Raw genomic sequence first — 23,942 nt, 5'->3', positions numbered from 1 at the left:
ACTTTGAAAGTATTGTTTTTTTTACCAAACTGTTTCTTCCCATTTTGCTAATTCTAAAGATTTTTGATGAACGTCCTTTTCGGCCTTCTTTCTCATGTAAAAAATCGGACAGTCCTTATTAGAACACAATACTTCTTGATACAAAGACCCTTGACATCTTTGACATTCTGTCCATAATCTGGAGAATTTTGTTTCCAAATAATTCATTTGTGAAAGTGCATCACCATACAATTGAGGAGCATCGTCCACACAATTTTCACATAAGGCACCTTTATTTCCCAGTTTCAATGGGGTTTTACAGTTTTTGCAAACCTCTGTCTTCTTTACAAAGTTCATAAGACCACCCTTTTTGGGTGCTGACATCTTAATGATTCTTGTATGACTACCTTCCAATAATTCTTTAGTCTTTGATTCTCCAAGAATAGGTTGGAAAATTCTTTCAAGAGGTTTTGATAGTTGGCCTTCCAAATAATATTTGACATCAATAGGTAATGAATTGTCCAATACGTAGAGTGGATCCTCTGATTTATCATAATTCTTTTCACTTGAAGAGTTCTTGATGATAACATAGGCAACACGATCACCTAATGTTGGAGCAGAACCAGCATCTCTCTTTTTCATTCTCTCTGCCAATTCAACGTGTGCTTGTTTGGCAGCGTAATCTTGTTTGGAATAAGCTTTAGTAATCACTAATTGAGACAAATCAATTCTGTTCTGAAGCAAATCTGCAATGGTTTGTTTGACGTATCGTTGAGCCTTATCAACATTACGTTCTTCAAGAATTAATTGAAGTACTTTGGTGATAACATTTTGAACCAATCGACAATTATCTCTTCTAACTGTTTCAATACCTTTGGTATCCATTTTATCGAATTTATCGGGTCTGGTCCAATACAATCCAGCATAACGCTTCTTGTTGATAAGCAAATAAGGGAAATAAACCTTTTCGAATTCCAACTTGATTGGTTTCTTGAATTTGGTGGAAACATATTCAGCGGCTTCTTCTCCATATTTCATACAAGTTTCCAAATCTGGGAACCCGAATTTAACCATTACAGAATCAGTATCACCATAAATAACTTGAGAATCATAGGGGAACCCATTTTTGATAGAATATTTGTCTTGAACTTCATTCTTTGTCTTTTCAATCATTTCTCTACCAAAAGCTGTCACAGATGATGAAATCGCAAGACACGGCAATTTACCAACAGTTGCACCAGTAAACCCATAGACAGAATTGGCAGAGATCTTTAAAGCAAGTTGTCTACCATTCAATACACCTTGCTTGAAGGGGTCTGTTTCATTCTTCAAGTCATTCTTGGCTCTCTTTCTAGCAGATAACAATTCACTAAGAATGGTTGGTAAGATCCCCTTTCTTTTATGTTCCTTTACGAAATAATCACCATTTGGGGTCTTGACGTAGTCATTTTCAGCTAAATTGAATGCTTGAATTGCTTGTTTACTCAATAAGGTGGTATAACATAAGTTATGGGCCATCATGATAGAAGGATACAACGAACTGAAATCCAAAGTTGCAATTGGAACATCATAATATCCTCTCAGAGGTTCAATGACTGTAGCACCTTCATATTCATCACCCTGACCCTCTGATTTCATATTCGGGATAACGATGTTTTCGTCCAAACATTTCCTAAAGAGTTGAGAGATGACTTTAATCTGTTGACCTCTGGATAACAAGTAAGAGAATGGGACACCGGTAACTCTTGCCATTTCTGAGTAATTCACAAGACACATAAACTTTTCCATTAATCTTAAAGGTAAATAAGCATCTTTCAAACAATAAACAGCCAACCGTCTTCTTGATTCTGAATTACCATTTTGTAATTCTGTAATAATTGAATGTTGAACATCTTCCTTTTGTTCCCCAAGGAATTCAGCAGAAACTGAATTTAAAGTATAAGATCTCAATTTAAATTCACGTTGAACATACTGTAAAAGATCAAATTGCATTCTACCATCGATATTAACCACCTTATTCTCTCTGGTACCATATGCACGTGAGGAGAACACGGAGTCCTTATATTCATTTTTAATGCCTAAAAGTCTTCCAAAAAATGGGAATTTGTTAACTCCAAGTTGCTTTGCTCTGTCTAAAAGATAAGGGAAATCAAAATTGGCAATATTGTAACCAATGATCACATCCGGATCAACTTTAATAAGAAATTCCAGCCAACTTTGAAGCATATCTTCTTCTCTTTCATGTTCAAAGATTTGGGATCCAATGATTGGAGAACAAGAATTCACTGTGAATACGTTTCTAACAAAGGGATGTTTCTCCCCATATTTAGAAACAACATTGGCAATTTGAATCACGGCATCATGTTCTGGTTCAGGGAAAATCCCCTTTCTACCAGCACATTCTATATCAAAGGATAATACTCTTAAGGGAGCAATTTTAGACCATTCACCTTCTGGTTGACGCAGGATCAAATCCTTATAGTCAATGGAACATTCCAATTGACATCGAGATATATGATTCAAGGGGTTTGTCACTACAGTATATTTACCCTTGGGTAAGGTTATCCAAGACATCCCTGTGATTTTACAATCCACCATTAACCGTAAGAGATAATTAATATTATCAAACGTGATGTTCTGTGGTGGGAATAGACCTTCAAATTGGATTTCACCTCTTTCAAAAGCACCTCTTAATTTGGTGATGTTTCTGGTGTTATCCACAAAGATTTTAAAGAAGGGACTGGCCACATTATTGCTGAACCCCCAAATCGATTCCTTGGAAGTGATCTCAATGCTATGGACTCCTTCATAGGATGACTTCAAATAGTTGAAGAACTTGTTCATGTGCTCTTGCTTTTGGAAGCCCTTGGGAACAGGCAAGTAAAAGTAATGTACAAACCCCATCACATTACACAACACCGAATACCCTTCCTCCGTCACACCAAAGAACCTTGCTGTTGTGAAATGCGTATTGTTGTTCTCTTCAGCGTCTAATTGTTGAAAATGAACGTCAGTGGTTTGAGGATTGAAATCTGAGGGCAATTCAGGTCTCGACCAGTTCTGATCCTTCTCTATGGCTTCAGGATGACCCTCTTCAATTTGATGAACCTTGCTAGTGATCTCCGACAAGTGCTTCTCAAACAGCGATGGTTCTGGGGTGCCATTGGGCTTAACCTTTTTAAGGGTTTCAATCTGTGATGGCGTTAATGATGATGTCGAACCTGATTGTGACCTGTAAGATGAGCTGAATGATATCTCCCTTTCGGTGTTGGTGTTATGGCTGTTGTTTTCTTTCTCCACTTGGGAGTGATCTCGTTTACCTATCAGTACCATTGGACGTTTGGATGACTAATAAATCTAGTGGCAAGGGTATACGGAAACTAAAGAGTGTAGCTGGTAGTATAATTATAATGTCTCGCTTACTGATCTCTAAAATGTACAAGATACACAAAATCACGTTGTTAGAATGTCGTGACGCGTGTTATACCCGCGACATACTTGTCCTGATGTATAACCAAATGAGGCATACGTCTAGTATTAGGGCTTGCTATTACTGTAGAGATTTAGTCTGTGGAATTAGATACAAGTAGTATTACTGGCTGTCAAGTGACATTGGTTGCTGATAAAAGTTTTATCTAATGTTTAAAATAATCAGAGATTGTTAACCTGTTCCATCAACTGTCGTAGTACTTATATACCAAGTATTCAGTTTACACGTCTTAGTACATGTATTTATGACCAAGAATATCTGGTCTTATATCGTAGCTCAACTCATTTAAGAAAGCCTCCTTTCGGTTCTTGTCTCAGCGAATTGATACTGGTTAGGTTTGATAACTAAGTGGACTACTACATTTGTTCAAAGCACTAGAACAACGCAGCTGTATAATGACCTCCATATCAACGGAAAAAGTACTCATTATTCTTGATCTCTATAGGGCCATATAAAGATTGGTACTTTACTATTGACCATCAAGCCAACATAGATATAAGGTAATTGAAATTAAAAAAATCTCCCGGGGGCGAGTCGAACGCCCGATCTCAAGATTACTTTGAGGATACTCATTACAGTCTCGCGCCTTAACCAGCTTGGCCACCGGGAGCTCTGATGGAAACTTCTCTTCGCACATTATCTAGATAGTCAAAATATATCTTGCACGTCTTTCACTTAAGTTTTGTGTTTTAAACTTCATTAGTCCCAGATTGCTTGTAATGATTACCCTTTTGAAGGAATTTAAGAATTTTATACGGTTATAGGTAGGGATCATAGACTCCAAATAAAGCGTCCATGAATGCAATTCTGATTTGAGATTTGATTTGAGATTTTCCATATTTTTTTACTTGGATTATGGTTTTTATGAATGTTTGTTTCATGTCACAGAAAGCTTCTCCAAACCAGGGTACCCGTATTTGTACTATCTTAAAACAACTACAATAGCCGTCTAATAAAAAAAAGTACTTGAATCTAAATGAGAAGTGATGTTTACATTATCCATAAAGGTTCACATCTTTGTTAGAACTCGTTTTTTTGTCTTCATTATTTTCCAACTCGGAAGTTTTTTTATTCTTTAATGGCTCTTTTTTCCACTGTTGGCTATCTTTCTCTTCATTTCTAAATTCTTCCAACTCCCAAATCCAAATACCTACTACTGGTGTATAACAGGGGCATATACTTTTCAAGTTTAAATAGAAGTTGCAACTTAGATATGCATGAACCGCTCTATCAGCATATTATCATTTAGAAATATAGAACATTCTTCTCTTTCCATAAATTAACTTCTAGTACTTTACTTCCCAAGCAAAAGAATACTGTTAAACCAATAGGTAAGAGGTGAAAAGGTCAACACAAGAGCTATTCTAACAAGTTCAAGATCAGTTTTTAAATTTTAATACTGGCTTCACGTTTCCGGCTACTGCCTTTATTCTCTAATAAGCCTCTTCGTAATACTGAATTTGATCCAGAGATTTTTGATTCATTAAAATTATCACGTCCTTAATACCACAACTCAGGATCTATAGAACCAAACAATTTTCAAAAAAGAACCAATCAAGATAAAAAAGTTAACTATTCAATTCATGAGTTAATTTGTTCATGAATTTATATGAATACGAGGGTTCAATAAGCCCCGAACACCAAAATCTGAGCTCTTTCCTTCTAAAGAGTTTCAAAATAAAGAAGAAAAGCAATCTATGAATTTTCTACACTTACGCAGCTGTGTATTCAAAGATAAATAGAGTTAGGTATAGGATATTGTGCTTTGAACATTCTAACTATTCGTGTTCTCTTACTTAAATACTGAATGGGCAAGGCTTGACAATTTAGCGCTACACAAAACCAACGACGTTAATATTGCACTTGATCCAATTTACGACACTCAGTACGAGCTTGGTTCCAATTTCTATTTCTCCTTCATGTACTAAAGAAGTTTAAAGGTACATGAACAATGCAAATAAGATTAAAACGTAGATTAAATTTTCAAAGCTAGCATAGTGTATTTGCTTGTTATACGTATTCTTCAGGGTTGAAATCCAGAGTCAGCTTTCTTTGGACTTTATAGTAAACACATAAATTACCTATATAATATACTCCAAATTAAAAAAATACAACTTTTCCTGAGTTTCTATGTACTCGAAAGGAATCTATAGGTAAAATTAATTTCTCTAGCAGTTAAGAGTTTGAAAATTTTCTTAACTCTGCTTTCACGAGGCATTACCAAATCTTGCCACTTTGCAACTCTTAAAATCAAGAAGTAAAATAGCCACCCCTAGAGTAGATCAGCTTTCTTCAAGATTAGGAAGTTGTTGAGTTGTTAAAAGAATATTTGAACTTGAATAACGATGGATCTTCATATTTTAGTGACAGTAGACTGCTAAAATTGGACATGGTTTCTCTTTTTACTTCATTTGATTCTTGACCCCAAAATATCCCACTTAGAGAAAGGAAATTATGATCTATTTGATTGATTTCTTGAAAAGGAACAAAGGACTTGTTACCAAAAGTATCCTGAATACCTTGCAAGTCATAAGTTTCATCATATTGATCTATACTAGCTGCAGTGCAAGAAAATTCCAACTCCTCATCTTCAGAGATATTTATGAAAGGCGTGGTAGGTTCAGAATAAGAAAGGTTATGATAAGGGGAATTGGTAATATATGGCTCCAAATAAAATGTATCAATGCCCGTCATACTTGAGTTAATGAGAATCTTTTCACTAATAAATTCACTTGGCTCCTTTTTATTAAAATAATCCCGAGTAGACGTATCAATTGAGGCTTGGTTAGGTCTAGCTTTGAAAACTGTAAACGGGCCAACAATCTCTTCAGTGTGGAGCTCCATCTTTTGGCCAAATTCATTTTCTTCGTATTTATCAAAACACAGACATTCATAATCAAATTCAGACAGTCTTTGGTACTTATCATTCCAGTTAGCTAGAGGGATTGGTCGACGTCGGTGCAATATTTTCGTACCATCCTTCGTAATCATTGAGCAATCAAACTTTACTCCGCGAGGCTTGTGTTTATAATCAAATGTCAAAGGTTCAGACCATCTAAGACTTATATCAAATCCCCCACATTCAATATTCTTATCAAGACAGTTTTTGCAAGCTGGCTTAGCCATATCACACCTGGTCTTCTTTAATCTACAAGTCAAGCAACCTTCAAATGATTTGGGAGCGGACTTTTTAGTGATCAACTTTGGCATTATTGTTAATGAATTATACTGTTACACGGTTAAAGGATTAAATCATGGGGAAATTTGATAGCCGTTTTTATTGACGGCTTTGACCATAATTTATAGTTCTACTAATGCATGAAGGGGAACAAGATACGAATTCCATTCTGCATATAAAAATACGAGCTTGCCTTTAAGCACTCTAGCCAGTACAGTTGATGGGTGATGCAAAAGAAAAATAGAAACACATGGTAGGTGATGCAACTCCAAATATGTTTACCATTGAAATGGCGTTATAATTGTGAGAACATTGACATCAGGTCTATTCGAGAAATCAATCTGAGCTTTGGAGTTTCTTAATACAAGAGGGTTGAAATATAAGTACAGGATTGCATCTTCTACTTTGCGGCTGCAGCTTTAAAAGGCTCATGATACTCAAGAATCGTGGGTTTAGTAATATTTTCTTGTATGAAAAATTTTGACAATTAGTATTCGGTGATTGAATATGCAATAGAATACGGGGTTTACGACTGAAAGTGATATGTTAGTGTGATACGAGTGATCGATATTTACGGTGTCAAACTTATAATTAAGAATGCCTAAATATGTCACTATTTCTAGCGACGTAACTTCACCTAGTATTCATGGCCACTAAAAGCATGGCTTTTTTTAAGTATACTCCTGACATTTCTAGTTTTTTAGCCACTATTCCACTAGCTCAAACGGTCACATGTTTTCCATTTAATAATAGATGCAGATTTCCAAGCCCCAAAATTATCTGCTTTTATGCGACAACCTATTAATAGACATTGAAATGAAATATTTCAAATAAATATCCGAGCTTTTTCTCTTACCTTTCGTTCATGTCAAGATGACTTGGAATGAATTGTTGTGACAACTTGAATATACAATACGTAAGCTCTTCTGGTAAATTATAATTCGCCATTAAACAGACTAGTAAAAGTAGGATAAACTGCTGAACCGTTTTCTTCCAAGTTTGGTTCAGTGATTAAGGTTCCTAAAATGCAGGCTAAAGCCCCGCACACCATTGTAAATGTTTTTACAGACAAAGGGGTCCTGCGAGTGAAAGAGTGGTAACTTTTAACTCATAATTCTAATTTTACATAATATGTAGGATGACTATATTTTTGAACGATCCTTACTATTTAATATCAATTCTGTTCTTTTACGCTTCCCCACTACAGGTATAACGTTAATGTGAATTCAATGCTTTCTTGAATGAAAACTCTACGATAAATTCGTTCCAACTTATGAAAGCGTATCATTGATTTATTATTACGAATTATTCTTGTCTATCAACTAAAATATAAAAATAACATAAGGCTATGGATCGCAGTGTTATTGCGTCAACATTATGTGCTTCTTGCAATTATGTTAAGCTGTCGATGGTTTCATCCTTGTGGCTTGTTGATGAATTTCATGCATTGATGTTTGGATTATCGAAGTGATATAATGTATATTTCAATATGGCTTTCTGAGTTAAATCCCGGGACATTTTGTTTAAGTTGTGATGACGCAGGTAAAATGGTTAAGCATTTTTGCTCGTGAAAAATACCTGTCAACAGTGAGAAAATAAGAAAATATCTGGATCTAAATAATACTATATATTGCCCTTGGCGTAAAATCGAGGTAAATACTACTTGTAAAGAATCCAACCAGCCAGCTATATAATTTACACCACAAACCACCGTCATCCAGTGTTAAGCAGGTCTGGTCCATAGAAAGCTTTAGGGCCACGATTTAAGATTACCAGACCAGGAGAGATAGAGTCCTTGGGAACCTATTCAAACCCAGAAGGGGAAATAATATACTCCTAGGGGTGTATCAGTCTCTAAACCGATGGAAGGGGAAGAAAAATTATGGATATGTGGCTCTTAATGTTCTGACCCTACTTTTGAGTCAATAGAGCTCCCGGTGGCCAAGCTGGTTAAGGCGCGAGACTGTAATGAGTACCCTCAAAGTAATCTTGAGATCGGGCGTTCGACTCGCCCCCGGGAGATTTTTTGTCGAGACCCAGGCTCTCATTAAAGGAGGCATGAAATGTACCATAAGCCTATATTCTTCGAGCAAAAAGAAGGCAAGCAGTACTTATTACTATTATATGTACAGTGATTCAAATTAATGCTTATACTAGGTCGTGCATTTACAACAATATATTGGCAGAAAGTTTGACGCCAGTACTTTTGTGCAGAAAACTGACGGCAACCTCACCAGGCTTTAGGATTTAGAATTTTCAACAATATTGTGTCGTTTTTTTGCAATCCTTGTGCGATATTGAGTCAAACGTTATCTACTGCATCACCCTAGCAAAAGACCTAGTGCCTATTTAGTCTCATTGGTACTAAAAAATGTTGAATACGCCTCATATATATATAAAATTATTCCTAGCACTAAAGTTTGCAAAAACACGACACCATTCTGTTGAAAATTCTACAAAAACCTGAAGCCTGGTGAGTTGCTGCCAGCTTTGTACTAAAAATGTGGTGAGCCGTTGTTATAATAATTTCCTCTGATATAACAGTACATGTCAAAATAGTGTCAAAATCAGGCTTCTATCCGAGGCACGACTGATTGTTACCAGCAGTCGGGTTTTAGTGCCTCAAGTTATCAGAACACCTTGAAAAACCACAATTAAAGTTTTGTACCAAGTCTTTGACCCTATGAATTAGTAGACGAAATTGAATCAATGCTCATTCATAATTTTATCTTGGAATCTAACTTATGATCAAGTCAACTTGGATAGAAAAAGAGTCCTTCAGCCAAGGCAAAAATTGAGTTAAAGATATCATAGAAGGAAGAGAACTAAATCAAGAAACTAAGCCGGCCAATGGCTGTGAAAACCTCTCATCGTGCACCAAGCCACAAATTCCTTGATGTCGATTTAACGAGTACGAACATTAAAGTTAACGCTACCTGAGAAATAGGAAAGGGAAGAAAATAAAACTATCCGCTTATTCAGCCATGAAAAAAGGGCGTCAATCAAATCTATAAATAGGCACGTTTTGCCTTCAAATTAGCTGATTGACTTTTTGATATTCACGGCAAAGTCTAAAACATCATGGAGACACCTGTTGTTGTAGCGCTCATTTACTCAATTTGCTACTTTTCCATTACTGTCTTAATTACTAAGACTGTTTTATTATTAGCAGAAAGATATGTTGGTACCTGTTCTCAGTGATTTGAGAAAACAATTTAAATGGGAAATAGCAGCTATTTCTCTTGCCGTAATACTATTCTGGTTGACAGGAGATGAGTTTGCAGCCGCTATTCCTTCAGCTGCTGGAGCCTCACAGTGGGCATTCAAAGCGGGTCGAGCAGTCTGTTATGCTGCCAGTGCAGGGTTTGGGGCTGGTGGTAGCGTTACGCTTGGAAATGATTCAAGGGCTCCACTACTGCAAAACGTGATTTATTGCCAGATGTCTACGATGTATTACAGCTAATTGATATTAAGCACCCAAGTGTAACAACTCATAACTTAGCAACTGGTGAATATCACACGCAGCTGCCTAATTTGTTAGATCCATATTTGGAGTTATGGAATCAAACAATGGTGCATTTTGCATCCAATTTAAGTTGGATGAGTATCGCCATTTTAAAATCTTACAATAATACTGGGTTGATCAAAAGAAGTGATAATGCAACAGATGGGTCAGGTTTAGACTGTATCTAGTTTAGGTGATGTGCCATATGCTTTCAGTACCCTTATGGCTCATGTTAGTGGTAAGCCAGGCAGTTTAATGAAGAGGGAACCTCTGATTTGGTATCCTACAATATTTATGGTGATGATCCATATGCGCCATTGAAAATTCTCATGAATCTGATATGTTTAATGACATTGGCAATCATGTGATCGGTGCTACTGCTCAAGTTCAGCCATGTACAGATCCACAGTGTTACGCAGTACCATCCAAAATGTGCCTATTCTTGGGAGACAGTTCAACAAGAGGATACGCTTACACTATAGTGGGCCAAATCTACACTATTCTGTATGATGGTAAAGAGGAACAGTGCCAAAGTGGCTAATTGGTTAGTTTGAAACAGTTGTTCGAATTTATTGCTGGGCAATACACATAATATTTGTGTCCGTAAAATATGAATACTGAATCACGAGGTGCAAAAACCTAGGAAATCCTTCAAGTATGAAAGCTTTCCATCCTCTTTCCAAATTTATCTCATTAACCAGTACCATTATACTGTAATTAATTATCATTTATTAGTAACATTATTTCATGTTTTTATCTTCCTCATGCTATACTTCAGTATTTATTCCACCTAACTTTCCATAGCCCTACGTTAACTTTATTTGTGCGGGATAAATTATATGTTTGAAACGAAATAAAACTAATACTACAACTAATTTGTTACGTTAGATTTGAAAATTCCTGGCACTGGCAACGAACTTTCTACCATATCATGTTAATACATGAACTACTATGAAAATCAAAATAAAACGACCGTACACTATACTACGTGATTGAGTTTGGTGTTTAGAACAAAAATTCTTTTTTGAATTCTGGCCCTCTCGTAATAAAATACCGATGTGCAATTTATGCTTACTAAAGCAATGGCTTCGCTCAAGTTACAGATACGCTGAAATTGAATAGAAAAACGATAATAATATCAAGGCTTAGATAATGTATAATAATAAATCACAGTCGAACTAAATTCAAAGCATCAAGCAAAAGATTCGATAAAAAAATACTAGTCCCAAATTAACTTCAAGTAATCCCATCCAGTCTTCTTTGGGAAGGGGGGCTCAGGCTTGTCAAGAGCGTCTTGGAATAAGTTCTTTAAATCAACATCCTTAGGATTTTTTATTTCTGTTTTCTTAAGAAACTTCCAGAACAAATATAAAATTGCAGCCAAAGGTATAATAAAATATGCACTAAACAATCCAGCAATTGAAAAATGACCCTTGATAAAAACAGGGAAGCCTCCAATCAAGAGGAATATGACAGAGAAAAGGAGGGAAAACCATGAACCAAATACTGCAAGTTTGAAGGTGTATGGTAATTTGTCTCTGGTATAACCTTGGGCATTCATTGCTCTCATCATAAAGATATGGTTTAGAGCAATAGCAATCCAGTTCAACAAAATAGAAGACGACGTTAAGTTTTGAAACCAGCTGAATACAGTTGATGAACTAGATGAAATAGACATATATGCCAAGGGAATAAAGGCACAACTGAATATGACTCCAACATAAGGCAACTTATGCTTGTTAACCGTGAGGAAAATCTTAGGAGCTTGTTTCTTTGAAGCCAAAGCAAACAAGGTACGAGACGCCTTGGCTACTTGAAGATTAGAAGCTGATAAGGCCGAGGTAAGCACAATAGCATTGATAATATGAGGTAAGACTGGTATACCTGCTCTTTTGATTGCAATGACAAACGGAGAACCGGCCGCATTTCCAGTTGGAGACGCAATAGCCTTGTCATTGTATGGTAAAATTAAGGTTAACACGAAAACGGTACAAAGGTACATGGCAAAGGAACGGTAGAAAACTCTTCTAGAGGCACGATAGACGGTTCTTCTTGGATATTCCGCCTCACTAGCTAATACAGATACAATAGACTGCAAGCCACCATAAGCATAGACAATAGAATTAATTGCTTTGAAGAATGCAGCAAATTTACCCATAGATCCAGTGGTATACATAGCAGCAAATGGACCAGGGTTCTTCCAATATCGGAATCCAATTCTGTCTACTCCAGAGACTCCACCAAGGTCAATAATCAAACCAGTAAGACAGAGTCCGATTACCAACATGATTTTGAGACAACCAAAGAAGAACTCGATTTCTCCATACCATCTAATATTGTACCCGTTAACAGCTACTATTACCAAACCGAAAACGGTGATAAAAATAGCAGGGGAAGCAGTTGTCCAATAGGACATAACAACAGCCACAGCTGACAATTCAGTGGGGAGAACATTTGAATATACATCAATCCAACCAAGCATGAAACCCCAAGCATCATCGAAGAAATGTTCTGCATGCTTGACATAACCAGATGTCACAGGCATAAGACATACTAATTCAGTGATACACATTTGGTTGAAACCAACCACAAGACCTACAAAAGAATAGCCTAGTAACATACCCACCGGACCTGCAGTAGCTAAAGTTGCACCTGATGATAAGAAAAGTCCCGTACCAAATACACCAACAAGGGTCAACATACCCAAATGCCTTGACTTCAAAGCTGATGCAAGAGTATTTTCATGTTTAAAGTAATCTATTGCAGATTGTTGAGTGCTAAGGGACAAATCATCGTCAAGTGCTTCAATATCCACATGGATGTTTTGCTTTTTGTCGTAGTCCATGGTGCTTCGTACGTGGCACCCCAGAAAATATTACAAATTGCTCGAGTATTAGTACGTTTATTTATATTATTTACCCTATATCCGCTTGACTTTTGATAAGTCTATTATCAGTATTTTCCCCTATATCCGCGTGACAGTTGACGAAAGCTGCAAATTATTCCTTGTGCCTGAATCCCGATTTCCTGACTTCCTGACGGAATACCATCCACAATGGGGCCATTAACCCCAAAGGTGAGCCATACCTAGTTCTTTACAGAAAAGGTACGCACGGCACGAAGTTAAAATGATTAATCCTTGGTCTGAACCAATCCAAAATGGAGTCTACCTTCGTGGCTGAAAGTGATGTTCAGCTGTATTTCTAACGTAATGAGTTATTCTTTTCAAGTAACGGCATTTGGCTGCAAGAGTATGGATATTTAGAGCCAAAGTGGCCGAAGAAATACATAATACGAAACGTGAGTTCTCGCTGTCTTAGCATAAATTTACAGGCATAAAGGATGACATTATAATAAGTAACAATGTCACAAAAACAATAATAGTAATACAATAATCCAATCGATTGGTGTTAAGGTTTTGGTAGTTTATACCAACAAATAATAACCCTTCCTTGATGTGTCAAGATCTCCTATTCTGTTATATAATTCTGATGAGGAATGCCTTTGCCGAAGGGAATGATTTTGTTATATGGGAATGAACTTGGCTTATCATCAACACAATGTGGGAGATAAGGGTAGATACAGAAGAAGAGATTAACAAGCGCTACCATACTTACTTTACGATACCTGTCAAAGTGTTTTGTACGAATTGAATTTAAGTCAATTGGCTAGTATGTAACTGTGGCTCAGGGGTAAATATCTCGCTATTATTATGCTTTTTCTTCACCAATAACACGAAGCAAAGATATAGCGCTGGAACTAATAGTTGTGGCTGAATGTTGTGAACAAATTATTGCAACTTCTCCATATAAAAGTACTGCATGTAGATACTTTATGTAAACGGTGTATGCTACGGCTTTTGACTATGCACTTATCAGCACTTTTATGTATCAGACGAATTCTTATCTCAGAAGAAGGTAAAATTCAAGGTTGGATAACAAAGTAAGAAACAATAACTTTATAACATAAGCCCTCTTCGTAACTTAGAAGGGTTAACTCCACCAAGCGGATATTATTCACTCTATCAGCACATTGTTATTTACTACATTAGGTAGTACTTCTTCCTACTCCTGAGGATTGTTCAATTCTCGGTATTTTCACTAAGTTTATTGTGTGTGTGGAGATTTCGTAATATCTCCGATATAATATCTCAAATGTTCGAGGAAAGGAACGGAACCCAATCCCGTCATATCTAGATACAGGGTTAAGATAACGGAATAATAGTCGCTGATGTCTATGGTCTTTGTATTAAGTACTAATAATACGTCATCATCAATCAAAGGTAGAATATTTCCTAATTAGTCTAGAGTAGTACAACATAATTGTTGATAAGCATTCCTTTGTTTGTTGCACGTGATTGCACGGTACGCACTTTGAGAATGACTCAAATGACTCAAATGACTACGACGACGACTCCAAAAAGCTACAAGACAATACAAAGTGAAGTTAAAACTACTTCGGCATTTGGAAATTTATTACTTACTTTTTTCCTGAGTGGTGCTCTCTAATGCTCCAAGATGGTCAAGTTACCAGTAACGACGACATTTTCTAAAATAGAACCATTAGGAATGTCAATCTTTTGACCGTCGTTACAAACGATAATGACAGTACCCTTCAAAGAGACATTCTTACCCAAGGTGACATTACCAGTGATTGTCAAATGGTCCAATTCAAGGATCTTTGGCATATGAGGAACTCTTTGTTGGAAACCACTGACCTTCTTAAAGTGAGAACCCAACTTGATTAATGGATTAGCATAACCTTCTCTAACTGGGTCCAATTTAAGGGCACCATGCTCCAAGTAGAACAAATCAGACTTAACCAATAACAAGTCAGAACAGGTCTTGACAGGCAAGAATCTGGATCTTGGAACCACAACACCATGGGCACCTTCAAAGTGTCTAATGGCAGCACCAACGGCAGTTTCTAATTGCAAGACATTCACTTCTGAACCTTGATAGTTGATAGTCTTGTTGTTTGGAATAATTTCGGATTCAATGGCATTTTGCTCCACTAATCTCTTGATAGCTTTCAAATTAATCCACAAGTTATTTGTGTTGAAATACTTGAATTTCTTGATAGACTTGAAATCTTCAACATGTTCCTTTGGAACTTGGGCAATTTCCAACAATTGGACTTGACCTTCGTAGTTAACCAAAGTACCACCCTTAACATCGGCTCTTGTTTTAGGAGTCAATTCCATAATATATTCAGATCCAGTTTCAATCATGTGATCCAAGATCTTGGTGTCTACGGTGGCACCCAAGTTATCACCATTGGAAACAAACAAAACGTCTCTACCTTGGGACAACAAGTTGTCCAATTCACCGGATTGAACCAAACTTTCAAACAAATCACCATGACCAGGAGGATACCATGCTTCCAAAGAATCATCATAACTTTCAGGGACTGGTAGTAAAGAATCACGATAAATTCTGGGGAAACGAGATTGGTTGAAAGTTCTAACTCTAACCTTATGACCTTGGTACTTTTTGATGATTTTAGCAGTATCCTTGTCAGTGTTGAAAGAGTTCATCAACAATAAAGGAACGTCAGCATCATACTTACGGTTCAAATGTTCAATTTGTCTCACGGACAAGTCCAAAAACGTATTTCCATCTCTAACTTCAATGACTGATTTTGGACCTACACAACCCATGGAAGTACCCAACCCACCGTTCAACTTCAACACAGCCAACTTGTCCAAATTGGAAGATGAAGGGTCATCGGGCAAAGACTTGTAGTCAACGACTTCAGAGGGGGAAGGAGACTTGATCTTATCCCAATCCAAAGTACTACCGCTGGCTTTGTCAGTCAAGTATCTTCTGAACAAAGCAAAAAAGGTGTCCATTTCCTGCTCAAACTTTTGTTGTTCTTCAGGATCGGTCACTGTATCAGCGAGAGCGTTCAATGAGTTACGCATTTGCGATGCAGCAACGGTGGTAGCCGTGTTGTCGAATGCCTATATAAAAAGTCAATTGTTAGTTGAGCATGTTGATGGTAATTTTTGTTGGGCTGAAGCCACGAGCCACGAGCCACGAGCCACGAGCCACGAGCCATGAGCCAAGCGCCAAGCGCCATGAGTCAGAGCCAGAGCCAGAGCCAGAGCCAAACCTTCACCCCAATTGATTGCCAATACATACAAATGTCGATTGTGTCTTGTTGTGCACTTTAGCCATGTTGAAGAATTGCTAGACGCTATCGCCGGTCGCTTTATTATCGAATTTTGATTTCAGGATTTCAGAATGTATTTATATTTTTCCTACGCCGAATCGCAAATGCGCTGGGGTCACGGATTTCGCACTAGTTTAAGACAGTATCGACGCCAATCTGAAGACGAATGAAGCTTTCAATATTTAATTCTTTCGCTCCTTGGTAGTTGGCTGTTTGGTAGCTAAATAGGTGAAGCAAATGTATCTAACTTAGTACTTATCGTGAGGATAAGGCTCCGAGTTCTTTAGGTAAGTGAAGACCTGAACCAAAACTTTCTGACGAGTCGCTCTATGCTGTCCAGGTGAGGCAACAAATACAAAATCGGAATTACAGGGCAGCCTAAGTGCCAATATTGATTTCAGTTAGTTGGATTCATTTTAAGACTTGATGATCGAGCTCAGTTAGTACACCATTATATCACGATTAGCTGTATGGCACTTTAGAAGGGCGAGCTACCACCCTCCACCCTTCGAGTGGAAAGGCGGGGCATCTTTATTTATCCCCCACCCAATAATCGTCGATCCCCATTACTATTGGCGAGAATATGCCTCTCCCCACATTTTCGTTAACCTTCTTTCGTTCTGTCTACAGGACTGAAAATATAATATCAGGCTGATTTAAGCAGCAACCACTCAACCCCTCCCCCTATTGTACTCGTCCACTAATATTTTTATTACTATTCTATCGTCAACGATATCCTGGAACTCTCTATTAGCACATATACGTGAAAGGGACTCTATTATTACCTGCGTTTTTGAAATGAGTGAATCGTTAGGAAAACATTCATTCACTCATTTACCTTGAAAGCGCATACAGAACGTCTACTTGTGCCATCACACCATGTGCCTGAGTTGTGAATGGCGACATACTTACATACCGGAGTTTGTTTTTGCAACAGTGGGGAAAGGTCCAGCTTTGTATTGCAGCAATTGAAGTTCCGATTTCCGAACTCTGGTCTTTGTTTGTAGCATTATATAATAGGGGTGTACCATATATACTGTGCTACAAGACAACAAAACCTTCAACAATAACAATACAAAAGTAATATTAGAAGTACTATTGTTGGGTTTCGCACAGCCGTGTGCACTATTCAGTTGAATCAAATTGCTCGGTGCACATAGGCTTTTGTGGTTAAAAGTTAGTTCAAATATAAGGATTAGTTTCTAGAAACCGTATGAGCTACAAGGCAGACACACTATTGTGTTTAACCCAGAAAATCATCTATAATTGCTATACTAACAATCATGTCTTCAACAGAAGAAACACTAAGCCTTTGTTTAAGGTTTATTGCTTTGCCAGTTACAAACATAGACACGTTATAAGATGTAGATATTGATACACAATTAAGTAGTTACTCGGATGTGATCCAACCTGCCAGCTGTACATAGCTTATCACATATCAGCTTAAATATGAAACATTTGGCTTAAAACCGGGATTCCTGAATGATACCATATATTCGTGGGAAAACCATTTAGGACTATATAACTAGTACTACAGAGTGCTCTAAATGTAACAACCCAGATGTTCTCTCAGTTGAGATCTAGCCTGCCGACCATCTATTTCACACTACATACCACTGTATTTCCACTCACAGTGTTAAGCACATAGAATCCCTATAATGTCTTTAGCCTGTAATTAGGGGTTCACAATACCCAGAGAGGAAGAGTCCTTGTGGGAGCTTCTCAACCCGGACAGGAGTAACCTTTGTCGTGGGACATAGGGGCCATAGTTAAAGCGACCGTGGTTGTCAAAAGAATGCTGTAACCACTTAAGGTGATATATGAAAATTTACCAATTTATCTCAACAACGTCCCAGTGGCCGAGTGGTTAAGGCGACACCCTGCTAAGGTGTTGGGTTTTACCTGCGCAGGTTCGAATCCTGTCTGTGACGTTATTTTTTTCCAGAATGGAGATCTGTTAAATATTATGATGCTACTGTATATCTTTTTTTACAGCTTGTTATAGTACTCAAAAAAGAGAAGAAATTAACTGTTTGATAATCTTTCAGAATATATTAGTGAGTACGATGGAGGTTTCCAAATTCACTACTAATTTTATAGTCTTGTTTAATTCCCCAATTTGTCTCCATTATCGCGACACCATTTTCGGTAACTCCCACTTCAACCTTTCTGGGTCCAAAATTGGGCAACGATAATCCAGTATCCGTGGTTCGTCGTCTATGCTAAGTTACATCTTTCGGAAAGTTTAGTAAGCTGACCATACGGTTATAATCTAAAAGGTGAACTACCTGCATGAATGCCGCTTTGATGCCCCTTGATCCTATCTTTAACTTGATTAAACACATGCTTATAACCTTTAATATACCTTTGCGATAGTTCCGTACAAAACAGAAGAGAGGTACCCCGAAGAAGTAAATACAAGAACGCACTTTTTTACGGATGCAACCTCCTTGTTCAAAATAATTCGCAGCCACTTCCCGCGACCACTTTTAGTATATTTTTACAAGCTACCATAACACTTTCTTTATCTTATTACTTAATTTTCATTCTTGAATGGTTAACTAAGAAAAACCTATTGATCGAAATCAAAAGTTCAAATAATATGAACGTTGAAGCTGATGATGAAAGAGGCAATGTTGTTGTAAACGTTGGAGTATATAATTACGCTTGCGCCGGGGCACTTGAGTGTAGGACTACAGCAATCGTGAACGCTTTAACAAGTGTCACCGGTAGGTAGATATAGCCAAAACACACTTTAGAAATTGGTAATAGGCAACCTATATCATGAATTATAAGAAGATACTTGATACCAACACTCAAAGGGCCAATAATATGTACTTCCAATCGAATCTATCAGTACCCGACTCATTATTTATTCGAATCCTAATGTTGTTCACAACATTAGGATGCATATTGGAAGGTTAAAATACCTATCAAGGTATCAGACAATCAACAAGTACTTTGGAACCTAATAATAGCAACGAGAATACCTTCTTATTAGTGCGTTCTTTACAGGGGATCATTTCGCACATACCAGAGCAATTTTAAGGTTGCTTGTACTGTTCGTAGACTTGTCGTTTGCAGCAGGCCATGAGGACCACAAGTGCTGAAAATAATACAAATAAGAGCCCGATATCAAATGGTACGAGGATAGGAACTATAGTTTCTTGTTTTCTTTTCATTGCATTTCTGGTGCTTGGAATTTGTTTCCAGCCTATAGGCTGTTTATTTATTGAATCACATTCAAATTTGTTGTTCATTATATTTTCTATTGTGCCTTCATTGACTGAATAAGAGTGAGAACTGTGGTGGTTGTCTGAAGATTTGGTTAGTGTTGCATCTACAAAATTTAGGCAATAAAACATTACTTGTATTCAAATTGTAATAGGAAAGAAATACCAAGTATAATACTGCAGAATTATTAGAACTGTTCAGCAATGTTGGTGGGAAATCTCGTTACTAGTAGTGTTGCTTGAGTTAACTGAGTATTTCTCGCTCGATACTGAACTATACGTGGTACACCAGAGTAGTTAAATAGGTCTTGAAGCCAATACGTTTGATTGGTCCCATTGCATCCGAAAGAATCGTTTTGTTTTAAAAAAAAACGAACAGAGTAAACTGTGTAACGAGTAGATGTAGATAGTATATTTTCTACACCCCTGCTTAAGCCAAATGAAGATATTTGGTGTATATTGAGTCGTGTATAGCTTGCCACTCCACTGGTTAAAATCAGTTAGCTTTATTGCTAGCTACTGTTATAGATAAATGCAACTAAGGGTGTTTAATAACTATAAAATGTTCTCTTATAATTCCAAAGTACTATCTTTAATAGATTCTTGTCTACTTCCTATACCAAGTAAAGAATGAAAATTATGAACAAATACTCGAATCCACTCTGCATCATCACTTTATGTCACTAAATTTTGTATCATTTTGCTACCAACCTATATTCCAGTCCACGCAAGGAAAATGATGCCATAAGAAGCCAAAGTATTCAAAAGCAGCCACCAAAAGAGGAACTGTGACAATCCCGGTTGTGAATCATAATGTAGGCTACCCACTTACAGAAACCATACGTAAAAACGGACAAAAGAAACAGAAAAACTGGTGAAACCATACTAGCATCCTCCCTTGTCAGACTTTATATCAAGTAGGCAAAAATAAAGCCAACAATAATGCAATCAACCCTGTTCCAATGAAAGTTATTGCACGACATATGACAATTTCAGTTGTAAACTCATGTTGTAATGACTTCTCTAATAAGTACCGAATAACGAAAACCTTTAAATGATCAGATGTTATTCTTCAACACCCTTTTATATATTTCTCGTTGATGAATAACAGAATAAGCCTTTGAACAAAGGGCAAAACAGAATCCATCAGCGTAAAGGATGTATTAAATTATTGGTAGTTAGTAATTTGTATTTTGGGTGCAAAATTTTGTCGTTTCGGTTGCACCTCTCAATTAGCTAAACATATCTCTGAATTGAAAGGAATATAAATATTGCATAGTTTTAAAACATTTGGATTCATATTTAATGATTATGCCACTATACGGTATTGCTTAGACATTGGTGGTATATAGTTAGCGATGCATTGCTCAGCAATTGGGATATAGATCCATCATATTGAACGCTTAGACAAATTGATTAAAGGATCCATGAGGATAGTCACTGGCATTGACTGGTTCGAGAACGCTTGATATTGATTGGTTATTAAACCCTTTTGGTAAAAAGGAAGAAAGGAGTGGAGATAACATTTTTATTTTCCGTTGCAAAGAAGGTGTTTGATTGGAAGAGAGCATGTTAATATTTATATTGTTCTGGACCTTAGATTATCAAAGCAGAGAATCAATTGTGATAGGTCATATAGACCTGAAAACAACTAGTTAATAGAAGGTTTAATATCATATATTAACTGGTGAATAATATCTAATGCCTAATTCTGATGTAGCCAAATATTGGCGTAATAATTAACCTTGATTTGAATTCCGGTGTCAAAATCAAAACTACGTCCATATCTTCCAGAAGAAACATCTCCAACAACATTATAAGCACAATAATAAGGAAAAGCCAGCTCATCAGCAAATGAATCCCAAACATTCCATCCTTGACTTGGTTCTCCTTTATCAAAGATAGGATCCGACACAAATGGAGGCTCAAGTGCTGTGTCGATCCATAGTGGATTCAATTGAAGTTTTGATGTATAATCTTGAAGTGGCTTCCCCATTATCAGATATCGATTTCTTAAAGCTAGCTTAAAACCTGGACTAGTCTTCCAATTCAACAATTGATAATTTTGTACATACAACAAACGATCATTAATCTCACTAAGTTGTCCCCAACTTGAAGAGCAAAGTTCCGATGCTTGGGTTGTCTTCTTAAATGTTTTGTTTGCCAATTCAGGTGGGGTATGTATACCTACTGCCACGCCAGCATGCAGATTCACGTGATATGGAGCACCTAAAATCTCTGAAGAGAGCCAAAGCAATTCAAGATTTAAACCACTATGCTGACTCACTCTTGTATTGAAGTAGTCATTTTGTTGTATCAAGGATAAGAAAAGATGAACATAAAGAGTAAACTTGTGCTTATCTTTATTTATAATGACCATTGAATGATCTATGGTTTGTGAGAATAAATCATCAAAATATCTTCTCTTCATGGTAGTTGACTCTATTGGTTTTATTCCAAAATGTATTTCATCTTCCTTTTGAGGCAGTAAATACTTATGAATAAAATTATTGATTTCATGAAATCCAGATGGTCCTCTCCGTTGTCTTGTATGAGTCCAATATGGTTGTTGAAACATGAATAGCCCTGTTTCCCGAAATTCATTGCTAGCACGAATAATCTGTGATGAGAAATCATCAGTGAGAGGGATGATATCAGGATGAAGCATAGTAATGACTTTAAAAGAATTTAGCAAGGATGCTTTGGCAAATAAATAGCTATCGCCAGTAACAACATCATTATCATTTGGCTTCTCAACCTCTAAAAACATTAACGATACTGGAGGGTAATCTTCTTGTTGATTGAAAGGTCGACCCACAATCTCTTCAAACTCTTTAGGAATTCGTTCTAAAGTATCACGAGCTGCCAGTTCAAGCAAACTCCTATCATCATCTTCTAAATCATGGAAAACAAGTTCAATTGGATGCGAAGTCTGTAAGCTTCGAAGAACTCGAATCAAACTAGCTACAGTTGAAACAGATACTTTTTCATACAAGGGAATCACCAACCCATTACCCAGACCATCTCCTCTATAAATTATTTCGGTAGGAAATATGGAATTTAAGAACTTTTCACCAATTTTATCAGCATCGGGACAATTCAGTAAAACTCTAAAATGAGAGAGAACGTTACTAAGACGCATTTCAAACACTGAAAGATCGTTTATAGCCTTTTCATATTCTTTCTCTATAATTGGATCGTAAACAGATGCTTCATACGTTTTCCCAGCTCTAACTAACTGTGATTTATATGCTAGTTGTCTGTGGTGGACCCACTTCTGTTTCTTAAGTAGTGTTCTGTCAAAACGGAAATCTTGAAAGTATTTCAAGTCAAATGTCTCTAACGATCTAAAATACTGTTGACATGATTTATCAATAGGACTCTCAACAGTGTGTCTTTGGAAGTATGGACGATGGTACTGGGGGTTAACATATTGCTTCCTTTGCTGAACAAAGTCATAGCCACCTTTGAACTTTGACACGAGCGCGGATTCAAAAATCTTATCGTCAAAAGTTCCAAGTTGAAAGTACAACATGAGTCCCACAACACATGCTGCTGCAACCATTAGGAACTTCCGACGGTGTATTATCATACTAAATGAAACTGCTTTCCCGATATTGGCCCGAGCCTTAAACAATTAGTAACTGTTTCTTCGTATATATAATATACGGCAAGCCTCGAAATCTCACGACATAAACATCAGGTTTGGCGGAACATAAAGGCACAAAGCCGCGACCCGACCCGACCTTTGCGTGAACCGAAAATGTCAAGTTCATCTGTCCATTTTAGACGAATAGGGCAGAAAATGGTACATAATTCATGAATCTGAAACATAAACGGGCTTTCTTGCTTGGCTTCTTGCAGTAGACAAGAAATTTGTAGTCTTACGACACTTTTGTAGACCCAAATGCCATATCTAATTCGCTCAATTCCACGTCTTCGGATTCTATCACTGTGGTCTTTGTAGATTTGGTTGGAGTCATTACAACATCAAAACCAGGTGCAAATTTCGTTTGTTTATTCTTAACCCATTCCTTAAACTGTTCAAGGTTCTTCTCTTGCTTTAATGTGGTCTCTAGCTCTTTATTCTCTTCAATCCATTGCTCTAAATCCTTTTTACTTAAATTGAATTTGGGTGGCAATACTGATGATGAGAGTCCACTGATGAGTTTTGCATAGTTGGCATTTAGTGTAACAGGCTTTGTAGGTTGATATAATGGGTTCTTAATAAGAGGTACTTGTTGTAAGAGCTTCTCTGCTTCATGACAATGTTAGTATAATGAACGTAAGTTCTAGACCTTTAACTGTGAACGTTTGCTTGTCTAAGTCAATAGCTGTAATCAATTGATAACATACAATTATCTATATCTTCCATCGTTAATC

The 23,942-nt window shown here is 37.0% G+C and overlaps 6 protein-coding genes and 3 non-coding genes across 9 annotated transcripts; 2 read left to right on the top strand and 7 right to left on the bottom strand.

Moving 5' to 3' along the window:
• Positions 1-21: 21 nt before the first annotated feature.
• On the bottom strand, positions 22-3,896 carry POL3 (DNA-directed DNA polymerase delta; the record flags this gene model as incomplete). The annotated part of the gene is made up of 2 exons (XM_043195596.1): positions 22-3,200; positions 3,893-3,896. The coding sequence occupies 2 exons, from the start codon at positions 3,894-3,896 to the stop codon at positions 22-24; spliced, it is 3,183 nt and encodes a 1,060-aa protein (XP_043049769.1).
• A 92-nt stretch (positions 3,897-3,988) lies between these two features.
• Positions 3,989-4,079, bottom strand: KQ657_004936. Its single transcript has one exon. It is a non-coding gene; the product is annotated as a tRNA-Tyr (tRNA).
• Positions 4,080-5,767: 1,688 nt separating this feature from the next.
• Positions 5,768-6,679, bottom strand: KQ657_004935 (Zn(II)2Cys6 transcription factor domain-containing protein; the record flags this gene model as incomplete). Its single annotated transcript, XM_043195595.1, has 1 exon — positions 5,768-6,679. The coding sequence occupies one exon, from the start codon at positions 6,677-6,679 to the stop codon at positions 5,768-5,770; it is 912 nt and encodes a 303-aa protein (XP_043049768.1).
• Positions 6,680-8,578: 1,899 nt separating this feature from the next.
• Positions 8,579-8,669, top strand: KQ657_004934. Its single transcript has one exon. It is a non-coding gene; the product is annotated as a tRNA-Tyr (tRNA).
• Positions 8,670-11,371: 2,702 nt separating this feature from the next.
• On the bottom strand, positions 11,372-12,997 carry KQ657_004933 (uncharacterized protein; the record flags this gene model as incomplete). The annotated part of the gene is made up of 1 exon (XM_043195594.1): positions 11,372-12,997. The coding sequence occupies one exon, from the start codon at positions 12,995-12,997 to the stop codon at positions 11,372-11,374; it is 1,626 nt and encodes a 541-aa protein (XP_043049767.1).
• Positions 12,998-14,656: 1,659 nt separating this feature from the next.
• Positions 14,657-16,331, bottom strand: UGP1 (UTP glucose-1-phosphate uridylyltransferase; the record flags this gene model as incomplete). The annotated part of the gene is made up of 2 exons (XM_043195593.1): positions 14,657-16,114; positions 16,323-16,331. The coding sequence occupies 2 exons, from the start codon at positions 16,329-16,331 to the stop codon at positions 14,657-14,659; spliced, it is 1,467 nt and encodes a 488-aa protein (XP_043049766.1).
• Positions 16,332-18,175: 1,844 nt separating this feature from the next.
• Positions 18,176-18,257, top strand: KQ657_004931. Its single transcript has one exon. It is a non-coding gene; the product is annotated as a tRNA-Ser (tRNA).
• A 3,007-nt stretch (positions 18,258-21,264) lies between these two features.
• On the bottom strand, positions 21,265-23,124 carry MNT4 (Mnt4p; the record flags this gene model as incomplete). The annotated part of the gene is made up of 1 exon (XM_043195592.1): positions 21,265-23,124. One exon carries the CDS (start codon positions 23,122-23,124, stop codon positions 21,265-21,267), a length of 1,860 nt encoding a protein of 619 aa, XP_043049765.1.
• A 319-nt stretch (positions 23,125-23,443) lies between these two features.
• Positions 23,444-23,934, bottom strand: MVB12 (Mvb12p; the record flags this gene model as incomplete). The annotated part of the gene is made up of 2 exons (XM_043195591.1): positions 23,444-23,817; positions 23,916-23,934. The coding sequence occupies 2 exons, from the start codon at positions 23,932-23,934 to the stop codon at positions 23,444-23,446; spliced, it is 393 nt and encodes a 130-aa protein (XP_043049764.1).
• Positions 23,935-23,942: the final 8 nt, after the last annotated feature.

Source organism: Scheffersomyces spartinae, assembly GCF_019049425.1.
Source record: "Scheffersomyces spartinae strain ARV_011 chromosome Unknown scaffold_8, whole genome shotgun sequence".
Classification (NCBI taxonomy): Eukaryota; Fungi; Ascomycota; class Pichiomycetes; order Serinales; family Debaryomycetaceae; genus Lizanozyma; species Lizanozyma spartinae.
This window is presented reverse-complemented; position numbering and strand designations above follow the sequence as displayed.